The 13,430-nt window shown below is 39.8% G+C and overlaps 1 protein-coding gene across 2 annotated transcripts in view; it reads right to left on the bottom strand.

Moving 5' to 3' along the window:
• Positions 1-798: 798 nt before the first annotated feature.
• psmd14 (proteasome 26S subunit, non-ATPase 14) overlaps positions 799-13,430 on the bottom strand; it is a 122,168-nt gene continuing 109,536 nt past the window's right edge. For both annotated transcript variants that reach the window (XM_078552270.1, XM_078552271.1), the window contains exons 9-11: positions 11,767-11,892; positions 11,523-11,585; positions 799-1,234 (exon numbers count right to left, since the gene is read on the bottom strand). In XM_078552270.1, the coding sequence (XP_078408396.1) occupies positions 1,136-1,234; positions 11,523-11,585; positions 11,767-11,892 (288 nt within the window). In that variant the 3' untranslated portion in view covers positions 799-1,135. The remainder of the gene's footprint in view (positions 1,235-11,522; positions 11,586-11,766; positions 11,893-13,430) is intronic.

Below are 13,430 nucleotides of genomic sequence, written 5' to 3'. Positions count from 1 at the left end.
AAACCTTTGATAATATTATGGCTAATGTTACGAAATCTAGCGATATTATAAATTATCTACAGTCTTTCTGGAGTTGCATTTTTAAAATTACAGATCGCTATATGTGTTCCTTGTTCCAGGCGGAAATAGTAAGTTTAATATTGGAATAATTAAATGTTTAGATCATGCAGGAATGTAACCCGTACCAAGAGTGAGAGACTTGTAACTCAAAGATAATTTTTTTTTAAAAAAGTGTTTCTTTAGATTTTTTTCCCCTGAAAATATAAATCTATTAATTAAACATAAATATAAATCTACAAATAAGTGGTACAGCCAATTTTTAAAATATTATCTCTAATGATCGCAGTATCATAGTTCAAAGCTGCCAATCGTAGCAAGTTATGGCTGGATTGTATCAAGGTTAATCACAACAGATAACATTTCCACCCCACCCCCCAAAAAAATCTTGTGCGCCTCTTTTTCATGAATTAGTGGGTTAATGTACCTTAACGTTCTTTGTGCCAAGCAGTTGGTTGAGAAATGTCATTCTTCACAGACGAGATTCTAGTTTGACCTTAGCATCTGCCATATTCACAGCTACGACCCTAGAGGTGTTAGACATGTGCTACCTCTGCAGCGCTGAACAGCTCTCAATAAACAAGGAAGGATCAGGGAAATGTATAACTCCTTTTGTGTGCCTAGTTGAGGTTTGGCGCTTTAAAAATCCTGCAGCATTTCATTTTGAAGTCATCAAAAATGACGGAATCCGTTTTAGATAGCATAAGTCTGATTTTCGTGGCATTGAAGTTACAGTACAAATACAGGTCTAACTTTATTTTATTGATAGTTTGAGATCTACCAAAGGAAAATTACATTAACAAAATACCAAAATTAAACTTGGATACGAAGGTTAAACTTAATTTTTTTTACAAAAAAGAAAAATAAGAAATAGGTTTAGATCCATCTTCTTAACAAATGATTCAAAAGAATAACAGGTGCTGCACCGTTGCTCACAGCTCATGTTGTAATGGTGCTGAATGTCTATGCTTTTTGTAAGTAATGCCTTTAGCAGCCTCCGCGTTACAAGACATCCAATTTAAACTATACAATCCAAAAAAAATAGTGATGCATTGGTACTTTATAGCATTACACTTCACTATTTAAATACAACTGTATCCAACATGGCTGCTAGGCACTGCACTATATTTGAAGTCATCACAACATCCACATGCTCCTCCAAATGGCGTTTTGGATCCTATGAAACAATCAGGATAGAAGTTAACAAATAGGTCATTTCTCAAGCAAGGCAATCATTTCCTGAAAATATCATTTATCTAGATTCTCACCTTTTTCATAATGTTTACATTTTAGGTACTCGAAAACGGCATCTAGAACAGGCACATAACATCTACATTTTTCAGTACAGAAACCAGCCATTCATCCCAAGTGATCTATGCCAGTGTTCAAACTCCATCAGAGTCTCCTCAACTCTACCTCTTTCTGCCTGCCCCATATTCCTCTGTTCCAGTGGTGGGCAACCTGTGGCCCATGGGCCACATGCTGCTCATCCGGGTTCTGATTGCAGCCCGTGAGACATTTTGTTGACCGTTGTCCACATGCAGGGTTGCCAGATACTGCTGGTTTTGGTCCACGTAGCTATTTTCCTACCGGTATTACGAAAGTGATACACACGCAAAGCAAGGGCTCATGAGGTGAGGTGCGTGCTAATTGCACGCAACATTGACTGCGAGAGCCATGTGCTCCCTCATGTCCAAAGTGCTGCTACGGTTCAATCAGCACGCCCCGCAAATTCTTATTCATAGGGTCATGGTTAGTGCACATGCCCGATTTCAATCTTGCGGCCCACTGAGATGAAGGAGGAGGGCCACTCATGCAGCCCACTTCACTAGTCTAGGTTGCCCATCATTGCTTTATTATCTTCCCCCTCATGTACGCACCAAGCCTCATCTTAAATAAGTTATCTGCTTCAATCTCTTCCATGTGGCAGCGAGTTCCATGTTCTCACCACTCTATCTTGGGTGTCAGTTTTGGCTCAGTGGTAGCACTGCCACCTCAGGAAGGCAGCTATGGGTTCATCTCACTCCAAAGACTTAAGCACAATCTAGGTTGATGCAGGATTCAGCTTTCAGAAGTGCCATCTTTCTGACAAGATGCTAAACCAAGGCCTCATCTGCCCTCAAGTGGAGGTAAAACATGCCATAACACAATATAAAGACGACAGTGGTGCAGTTCTCTCCAGTGAATATCCCTCAACTAACATTTGTTGAAAAAAAATCTGACCTTTATCTCATTGTTATTATTGGTACCTTGCTGTAAGCAAATTGGCAGCCATGTTTCTTGGATTACCACAACGACTACATTTCAAAGGTACTTCATAACGGTCAAAGTTCTTTGGGACATCTTGGTCATGAAAGATGCTATATAAATGCAAGTCTTTTCCTTTTACCTTCTTTAAAAACACCTCCTAAATTATTTGGCTTGGATGATGGTGAAACTACCAGAATTCACTATTATTCCTCCATTGAAACCGACAGAGTTCAAACATGCACAGAATCATGCAAAAATTTTGAAGTTGGTGTCAGTGAGTCTAATCTCCTCCATTGTGTGTTGAGGTTTCCACAGACTGCTATCTTCCTTACAAACATGAGACAGAGGCATTACAAGACAGGAGGAGCCATAGGGCCCATCAAGTGGAGCATTCCAGGCAGTCCCATCTCTTGCTCTATTCCTGTAATCCTGCAAGTTTATTTCCCACAATGGCTTATCCAATTTCCTTTGAAATCATTGATCGTCTCCGCTTCCACCACCCTTGTAGGCAGTGTCGTTACCAATCGGTGTAAAAATGTTCTTCCTCGCATCCCTATTGCATCTCTTGCCCAAAACTTTAAATCTGTGCCCCCTAATCCTTGTACCATCAGCTAATGGGAGCTTATCTTTGTCTATCTTATCTAATCCTGTCATCACCTTGTACAGTTCTATCCTTTACTACAAAGGAGAACAATCCCAGCTTCTCCAACTAAACCTTGTAGCTAAATTCCTTAACCCTGGAACCATTCTGTAAAACTCCTCTGCACCATCTCATAGATCTTCACATCCTTCCTAAAGAGTGGTGACCAGGACTGGATGCAATACATTAGTTGTGGTCTAACCAGAGTTTTATAAAGGTTCAGCATAACTTCCCTGTTTTTGCACTCAATGTCTCTATTAATGAAGCCCAAGATCCCACATTATTGACTAACTACTCACTCAATATGTCTTGCTACCTTGAAAGATGTATGCACATGAACCACCAGGTCCCTCTATCACTGTACAATCTTCAGGATTGTGCCAGAGCTTATATTGCCTCTCTTTATCCCTTCTGCTAAAATGCATCACCTTCCACTTCTTTATTAAATTCCACCTACCACTTGTTTGCCCATTTTGATATAGCCTTTCTACATCCTGTTGCAGTTGATTGGTATCATCCTTACTGCCACACCTCCAGGTTTGTATTATTGGCAAATGTTGAAATTTTACTCTATTCCAATATCCGGGGCATTAATCAATTTTCATCCCATCCATTTCCTCAACCATCTTTGCTTCTACCGATATTTTGTTTGCATCCTCTTCCCTAGTAAACGCCAACAGGAAGTATTCTAGCCTTGCCCTGCACTGGCATATGCCAACTTCTTTATTCCCAACAGGCCCCACCCTGCCTCTTACTACTGCTTACCATTTATATGCCAGATAAATGTTCCTGGATTATATTTTAAATTAATTGCCACTGTATTCTCATATTCTCTCTTTGCCAGTCTTATTTTCCTCTTCACTTCTCTCAACCTACTGTATTTGGCCTGGTTCTTGCTTGAAGAATTCATTTGACATGGATCATACACCCTCTTATTGTTTTATCATATTCTCGCTCTCCCTCATCACCCAAGGAGTCATGGCTTTGGTTCCTGTCTTTCCCAATAGGAGCCACCAAGCCTAATCCCATTCCAGGGAGAGCAGGGAGGTGTCATGTGAAGAATTCAACAGGCATGTTGCTGAAACTGTAGAATAACCTTTCAGTTGAAGGTAGCATAAAAGTTTTCACATCCAGCAAAATTTAATTCAAGTTCCTTTAACAGGGCACAAACGAACTTTACATTCAGAAATGTAAATGTACAAGGAGTTTATATTATAATTTAGATAGAGGAGAGGTCCATGATTACTAATCCATTTGAAAGAAGCTCCATCAACCAAAAAAGTTTGAGAACCACTGGTTTAGAATTCACCAAAGGGTGTCAGCTATTAATGTTCTGGATAATTATTTTCCCTCCTACACAATATTTTTCAGTAAAAGTACTTAAACATTTTGTTGTGGGTTTCTGCTCACTGAGTATTGACCACAATGAAGATAGACAAGATGACAGATGGAGTGACAGGACCATAGGTACTGAATTTCCTTTTTGTATTTTGATTTTAATTCACTTAATTTTAGCTGTTCAATACTAAGGACTGTTTAAACTTGTTCATTTGGTACCTTACCTGTGGGTTAGTGTGCCCAGTTATTTTGATTTGTTGTTATTTTCCTGGGGCAATTATGTAAACTATCACAGTATCAATTTGAGTTCAGTAGTGACAGATTAGTGGACTGTGAAAAAGACATTGGAATCCAGGGTTTAGCCTCAAAGGGAGACTACCTTGAGATACAGCTGGTCTAAAATTATATTTCAGAGGTGAATGTATGATATTTGAGTTGGTTAGGTGGGGGGGGGGGAAGAAAGGAAACATTTGAACCTGTGTTGTGTGGTGATTGCATGATATGGGAGGTCCTGGATATTTCTGCTGTTCTGGTTGATTATATGTGCCAACTGTACTCAAGCTCAAGGTTTCTGGGCTTTAGGAACAGCTAACAATACCAATGCAATGGAAGCTGATGTGTTCCTGGGGCGCACATTCAGTGAGATGGTCACCACACATGCAGAATGGGTTAGTCAGGAAGGAAAATTAGTGAACATTCATCAGTGCTGTAAGTCAAAACAAAAAAAAAGTGCTGGAATCTAGAAAGCTGAATCGATAACAATGACAACTCAGAGGAGCTCAACATGAAACAAGACATCAAAGAGCAAGAACAAAAAAATTGGGGAAATAGACAGCCTAACTATGGAATCTCTTATTACAATAGCATTACCACACTTTGCCATTCCTGCCTATGTTTGCCCATTGATACCATGGTCTGGACTCCTTCAAGATATTGTCACTCCCAGCAGTCTCCATTGCTGAGTACTGGTTTTGAGAGTGGCACACATCAGAAGACTGCAGCATTTCCTGCATTTTCCTACTCTTCCAGATAACCACCTATTGATTACCCTGAACACACTCTGCCTGTGGGGTGGCCACCTTCTGCAACATATGATCCAAGAAACATTCACCCTCCATGATGCTCTCTAGTGACTCCAGCTGCTTCTTCAAGCTCAGAAAACCTCAGCTTGGGCTCAAGCAAATGGAGACACTTCCTACACATGTGGTTCCCCCAAGACATATGGAGTGTCCTTATGTTCTCACATAGAATTGTATCTATCTTGACTATTGTAATATCTCCTGACTTCTATAGTGGTCACTTCTTTTTCCTCTACAGTGAAAACTGATGCAGAGTATACATTTGCTATCCTTCCAATTTCAGTGTTATCCATGCGATTATCCAGCTCATCCCTTACTGTCTGTATCCCTACCTTAATTCTTTTTTTAAAAAAACTTGTGTCTGTGGAATACTTTAATTTTTATATTCTTTGATATATTCATGTTTTGCCTTCCTAATGGTCTTTTTACCTTTCCTAAACTCATCATATTTCCTTTTATTATCTTGTGTTTATTGTTGATGTACCTTTTCCTTTATATTCAATTTTATACTCACCTCTTAGTTTTTACAAAGCATCATAGTCTTGGCTAGTTTGTTATTTTTTAGTGCAATATTTTTCTCCTTAAATCAATTACTCTTTCCTTTAAATAGTGCCCATGGGTACCCTACCTCTATCTGTCAATATTTTTCTAGATTCCTTCCTTCCTTTAGCTACATCCTCATTTCATCACAGCTGGTCTTTTCCTCATCTATTACCTTAGTCTGTGTACACATATCTCTCAATTATTATCTTGAACCTTAATATAGAATGATCACTATGTCTTAGGTGTTCTCCCACACATAACTGCTCTGTTTCAATTCACGTTCCTAGGTCTAAGATGTAGTTCCTCCCTTGTTGGTCTTCTTACATATTCCGTCAAAGGAGTCTTGCACATTAAAAATGCCACCCTCTTCTCCCCTTTCACTCCCTTTTCCTGTCAGTTTAATTGGGGATAATTGAAATCTCCCATGATTTAATAATGTATATCATTATCTCATCTTAGACTACATATTTCCCCCTCCACTTCCTTTTCACTATTTGATGGTCTGCAGTGTACCCTTAGTACTGAACAATCCCTTATCATTTGTCTCCATCCATATGGATTCTGTTTTATCCCTTTGTAGTTATATCTTTTCTTGCTACTGCCACTATGTTATTTCCGATGAACACAACTATCCCATCATCATTTCTTCCTTCCCTATCATTTCTAAGTATATTTTAGCCTGCAATATCTAAATGCCAAACCATTACGGTCTGCAGCCTTGTTTCAGATTACATTTATTTTTTCCACTTCTAACTATTGCCTACAATTTCCGTGTTTTGTTGCTGGTCTCTACATTGCTGTACAGGCAATTGAATACACTCTTATTCTTCGCTACCCCTGCTTTAATTCATCAGGTAGAGCTTCCTACAAGCTATTCTACTCCTCAAACATTTGTTATTTTTATATCTTTTGTACTCTGAAATTTGCTCTCATCCCTTTCTTATATATTTAGATTAGTATGATATCCAATTTTTTCAGTCCTCCTTAGATTCATGCCATTCTGATACCAATGTATGTAATATAAAATGAATAACTATGAACCTGTTAGTTTAACATCAATTGTAGGCTAACTTATAGACTCCATAAATCAAGAATCAAACTAGTGAGCATTTAGAGATTTTAGGATAATTGAGAACAGCCAACATGATTCTTCTTTTAGGCAAGTTGTGTTTAGAAAATTGAGTATTTTTTTTAAAGAAATAACTGATTGTGCAGATAAAGGGCAACAAAAAATCAGGCGTGGGGAAAACAACGAGGAGCGCTATACAAACCTTAGGAAAGACACAGGAAGCTCAGCACCTTCCAGGAGAAAATCTCACCTGCCAACTTAAACATTCACTCCCTTTACCACTGGTACAGATAGACAGCAGTGTGTACCATACCATACACAAGATGCAGCTCACTAAGCCTCCTTCAACAGCACTTTCCAAACCCACAACCTGCTACCACCTACAAGGGCATGGGCAGCAGACACATGGGACCACCACCTGTAAGTTTCCCTCCAAGTCACACACCATCCTGACTTACAACCATATTGCTGGGCCTTCACTGTTGTTGGATTTGGAGCTCCCTTCCTAACGGTGCTGTGGGTGTGCCTACATCACATGGACTACAGTGGTTCAAGGAGGCAGCTCACTGTAGTATAAGGATATATGGCATAGCAAGGGTTAATGTGGGACTGGGAAACAGTACCGTCAACAGTGTGATGTAAAGAGATACATGACCTAACGCTAGAGTCAGTTGTGGACTGGAGAGACCTCTGTAGAAGCAAACATGGAGTTAGCTCATATATACAGGATATAGCCCAAGCTATGTACATAGTTATGTGTTATCAATAAATACTTAATGTTAAAACATACAAGGCTCAGAACCTCAAGACTTACTGAGCTGAACATACAACATGTTGACAGCTGATGGGAAAACCCAGAACCTCAGAAGCTGGAGCAGAAATTCAAAAGCTGGAAAATTAAAGGAGCAGCATTCTGACCTGAATGAAAGTGCTTGAAGTGAAGACACAGAGGGAGATCACCTGAAAGAAGCTCCACTGTAGAATTGGAAGTAGAAAGGCAGAAGAAAAAACTCCACTGTACAGCTGAGGACTCCAAAGGATATCGTGGATGTCCACTGTGAACACCCACAGAGTGCAGAGTCAAAGGACTTAACAGAGTTGAGCAAAGAAAATTCAGTCCTAAGCCAGGACTGGTTTAAAAAAACTTCAATGCTGCAAAAAAGTCACAGCAGCCCTTTTCCGAAAGCACAGTAGCCAGCCAGGGTTCAGAACTGCGCCATACAATGTGACGGCTGAGCTTGCTGTAAGAAGGGGAAAAAAACAAAAATGAATCGGAAAGTTTAAAAACTTCAGCCAAAGCCAGGAATCCTCTGACATCACAGGGAAGGACCAGAATTCTTAACAAATCACTGCACAAAACAAAAGACAAAGAGGTCGGGACCGCCATTGCCGCCACCAAAGTGTGACTAGCGGGGAAAGGCACTTTGGGAAAAAAAACGGTTACTGTGGCGCCATTTTTAAAACCTGCACAGCATTTAAAGCTGTACTCACCCGAATTTAAAAGCGACCATGGCAAACAAATCAACATTACCAGACCAATTTGGACTGATCCAAAGGCCAAACTAGACATGAATGGGTGCCTTGGAAAGTTACTGGAGTACATCAGGTCTAAGTAGGAAATCAGAGAAAATCCAGATCAATACATTTTTATACTTGTTTGGTGAATTTGTGGTTAAAGTAATCCTAATGTAATGCACTGATGAACCCTCAACCAGCTTTGGTGAAATATTAAAAGCCTTTGACAAATATTTTAATCTTCAAGTTGTGGAACATGCAGGGCTTAAAAAGAGGCATAGAAAACCCCCAGTAAAGCTACAAAAGGGAAATAGACAATTCCCAAGCAAACCACACGATGGCGGCAAACAGGCAGAGAACCAGCCGGAAGTCTTAAAAATAAATCTTTTTGAAAATGCCAACATTACTTGAATTACAACAGCAGGTGGCAGTTCTGAGCCACCTGACTATGATTGAAGGGCAAGTTGCAGAGTATTCCAAGTTGTAAGCAGATAATGAAGCCCCACAAGTATCATGATTACAGAACTGAAACAAATTAAGACTTCACTGGGGCAGACCTGCTAACAATGAAACCAAAATGAAGAACAAGGACAAAGCTCTGCTGTGGGCGGAGAAAGAAAAGACAGAAATAAGATTGGAAAATGTTCGTATCAAAGCTGAATTAGAAGACGATGTACCTTTGAAAACACACAATTAAAGTCTTCAATGAGCCAAACTGTTCAAGATTTGAACAAACAAATTTCTGAGGTGTCACAAAGGTACAAGGAGGCTTTGAAAGGAATAGAAAGGTTGAATAGTGAGAAGGAATTTCTGATGGATCACAGCAGCTGCTTGAATGCAGAATTAACAACCAAAAGTGATTAAATTCTTGAACTTTGATCCAATTTGAACAACATGAAGGATGATATACACAGTATAGAAGAGCAAATCCAGACTTTGAAAGCAGATAGGGAAAATTCTAAGAAACAGTTTAAGGGTCTAAAAAAATGAATTGAAAGAGTCTAAAGAGTTACAATGGAAGAAAGACTCCAAAAGGAACTGAATGCCCAATGCCCAGGTGAAGTTGTTAAGCTTGTACAAGGGTTCCGCAGATAACTCTGAAATAAAGACAACCAAACTCACCAAGGTAGTTGCTGAGCTGAATGAAAACATAAGCTTGGAAAAGAATTGAAAAAGAAAGTAAACAAATGGTTGGGTGAAATTCTGAAGCAAGTGGAAAGGAATGTTCTATTTTTGAAACGTCAACTTCAGAAAGATTACAGCACACCCCACCAAAACCATTTTCAAACCAAAAGGACCAGACTGTACGTTCTCTCCTGAAAAAACGGGACAGGCCGGTGGCCTCCAAGCAGAGCCGATGGGGAGTTGACAAAGAGAAGCTCAATTCCAAGGAGCGGAAAAAGCACCAGAAGACGACAGCCAAGCGCCAGAAACACAGCCAACAACTCAAACTCCAAATCAACAAAGGTTGTCCAAATCAACAGAACTGACCCACTCCTCCAAATGTAACCAAAACGAGATCTGGAAGAATTGTAAAGTCTCCAGGCCACCTGAATTTATAAAGTCAGAGATTTGAGAGGATTCGGTGGGGGGCGGTGGTGGTGGGGGGCGGTGGGGAGAAGGGGTAGCACAATTGTATTGCAATACGTTGGACATTGAAGAGGTGTAGTATAAGGGTATCTAGCATAGCAAGGGTTAATGTGGGACTGGGAAACATTTTCGCCCACAGTGTGATGTAAAGGTTCACATAACCTGAGACTAGAGACACCTGTGGACTGGGCAAAGACCTGTGTGGAAGCAAGCATGGAGTTAGCTAATGGCTTGGGCTATACCCTTTATATATGTACATAGTTATGCGTTATCCATAAACACTTGATATTAAACCATGCAAGATTCAGAACCTCTTCATGAGACCTACTGAACTGAACATACAACACTCACCACCATCTTCTGAAGGGCAATTAGGGATGGCTAACAAATGCTGGCTTTGCCAGCGATGTTCACATCCCATAAAAGCAACACAGGTTACTGGAATGAGCAGACAGGTGCAAAATGAAAGTTAATGGAAAGAGGCATCAGGTAACATATTTTGGGGGGGGGGGGGGAATTCAAGAATGGGTTAAATGGAAAGATACTGAACTAGAGGTTTGACAACATAATTCGTTGAAAGTGCAAGCATTGAAACAAGAGCCAAAGGGTAAGCCCAAGATGAAATTAGCACAACTTTATTTGTAAAATATGAATGGTGTTAACGGAGTAAATAAGGAAATACTATTCCCTCTGATTGACAAGTGAGCGATGGTGAGGATGGTGTCACAGATCACTCAGGGAGTCTGAGTTACTGTGGCAACATGCACTTTTACATGCATGTTGTAGTATGGATAGTGATGGTTGAGGCTCCAACTTTCTTTCCATCAATCACATGGCTGACCAGGAATCTCTCCCACTCTTACCACCTGCCATTGGCGTGGGTTGGAAGGATTTGCAGCTTGAAAATCAACCTGTTTGGCTGCGTTATGAATGTATCTGAGTGATGAGAAGTAGTCAATTCAAGAGCATGATGATAGGTGTTAGGAGAACTTTTATTATGTAGACATTTGTTAGAGCATGACATGCATTATTCACAGGGAGTGGTTGAGACAAAGACTTCTGCATCTATTGAAAAAAAAGCAAATAAACATTGGAAGAAGGTTATTAGGGAGAGTGCAGGACAATTTGGTTGCTTTTGCAAACAGCTGGCACGGATTTGTTGGGTTAAATGTCCTCCCTCTTTGCTGAAAACACCCCAAAAGGGTACCTGAGGTAAAGTACGAACTAAGCTCAAAGCTAATCATTGAAATCATACTCCAAATCCCATTTTAGTTGTGAACAACACCATACAAATTTATATACTTAGTCATGGTGTTTCCAAATTAATTTAGGATTATACATAAACCTAATTCATCCTGGTCATCGGTTCATCTATGATTAAACTGATTATGAGAAAAACATACTCTTAACCTAAAAGGTTATTCAGACATTCCATACTTACTTGTTTCCCAACATTTTTAATTGCTAGTTGTTCTGGTGTCATTTTATCCTCCTCCTCTACAGCCTGTAAAGTAAATAAATATTAAAGTCTACAAAATTCATCATTGTCTTAGCTAAACACTTAAAGTAATTTACTGTAGGGTTTAAAAAAAAAATAGAAGCATGGCGTAAAACAATTTTTGACATGCAATAGTTTTACCATTGCAGAGCAGTTACAGTTGTCTGGGATTATAGGTCTTATTTACCTTGTTGTAGTTCTTGGCCAATTCCAGCATTTCTTTGACAACAGTTTCATTAAGTTTACAATGCTCACTGTAGTCCTGAAGTGTCAGGCCTTCCATCCAACTTTTCTTATGCAAGTTCAACAACATCTGCAGTGGAGAAAAGAACCCAAGATAAATATCTACTTGTTTAACAACAGGATTTCAACATAACTTAAAATCTTAAAAATTAATAATCATTTGAAAATCCAGCATAAGTGACATTTAAAATTCTAACCTGTGGCAGGCTGGTACAATGGCATCAGATGATGGTACTCCAACACATCACAATGCCCTTTACCTACATCATAAGGAGCATAGCCATTTGTAAGAGATTGCGCCCCATTAATCTCAGTGATTAATGTCTGAGTTGTATGTCTGAAAGAGCTCTTTTTACTTAGTAAGCATTAAGTTGGTGATATTCATATATTAATTTGATGTTAAATCAACGAAGATTGTATTTCAGAAGTGCATTCTGCCTTAATTTAGGTCTGCTGTTCCTTATCCATAAATTCAATACGCCTAAGGAAGGACCTTATTAAGACAGAAACCTTAAGTGCATCGACGGGCAGAGGGATTTGGGTGTACAGGTCCACAGGTCACTGAAAGTGGCAACACAGGTGGATAAGATAGTCAGGAAGGCATATGGCTTGCTTGCCTTCATTGGCAGGGGTATTGAGTATAAAAGCTGGGAAGTCATGCTGCAGCTGTATAGAACCTTGGTTAGGCCACACTTGGAATATTGCGTGCAATTCTGGTCGCCACATTACCAGAAGGAGATGGAGGCATTGGAGAGGGTGCAGAGGAGGTTTACCAGAATGCTGCCTGGTCTGGAGGTTATTAGCTATGAGGTTGGAGAAACTCAGATTGTTCTCACTAGAGCGACGGAGATTGAGGGGCGACTTGATAGAAGTTTACAAAATTATGAGTGGCATGGACAGAGTAGATAGTCAGAAGCTTTTTCCCAGGGTGGAAGAGTCAATTACTAGGGGACATAGATTTATGGTGAGAGGAGAAAACTTTAGAGGAGATGTGCGGGGCAAGTTTTTTACGCAGAGGGTAGTGTGTGTCTGGAATTCGCTGCCAGAGGAGGTGGTGGAAGCAGGTATGATAGTGGTGTTTAAGAGGCAGCTTGACAAATACATGAATAGGATGGGAATAGAGGGATATGGACCCCGGATGTGCAAAATGTTTTAGTTTGACAGGCAATATGATCGGCGCAGGCTTGGAGGGCCGAAGGGCCTGTTCCTGTGCTGTACTTTTCTTTGTTCTTTGTAAATCCCCGAGATTCACCCACATTTCTACTTTAATGGATATAATTGCAATAACAATAACTCAATCTTTCAGGTTACCTTTCAGATGATAATATTTGCATTTACAAATCTTCTATGTTCATTGTCAGCTTAAAAAAAGGATATAAGTGCATTTCTAAAAAAGAGAGACATGAAGTTTTTCATCCTGCAGTCATCAGGACCAATGGAAGAATGCCAAATTTCAAAAGGGAGCAACAATTTATACTGCATGAGAAAAGGGTGATGATTGGTTGACAAGTTAGTTCTGATTGGGTGAAGAGTTGCCACAAAGAATGCACCAGGGAACTACTGCCCCCCATGCTTTTGCTTAATTCACAAAAAGCGCAATGCCTGGAC

This window comes from Cetorhinus maximus, chromosome 11 (assembly GCF_964194155.1).
Source record: "Cetorhinus maximus chromosome 11, sCetMax3.hap1.1, whole genome shotgun sequence".
Classification (NCBI taxonomy): Eukaryota; Metazoa; Chordata; class Chondrichthyes; order Lamniformes; family Cetorhinidae; genus Cetorhinus; species Cetorhinus maximus.
The sequence above is the reverse complement of the archived record's forward strand: the minus strand, read 5'-3'. Positions and strand labels throughout refer to the sequence as shown.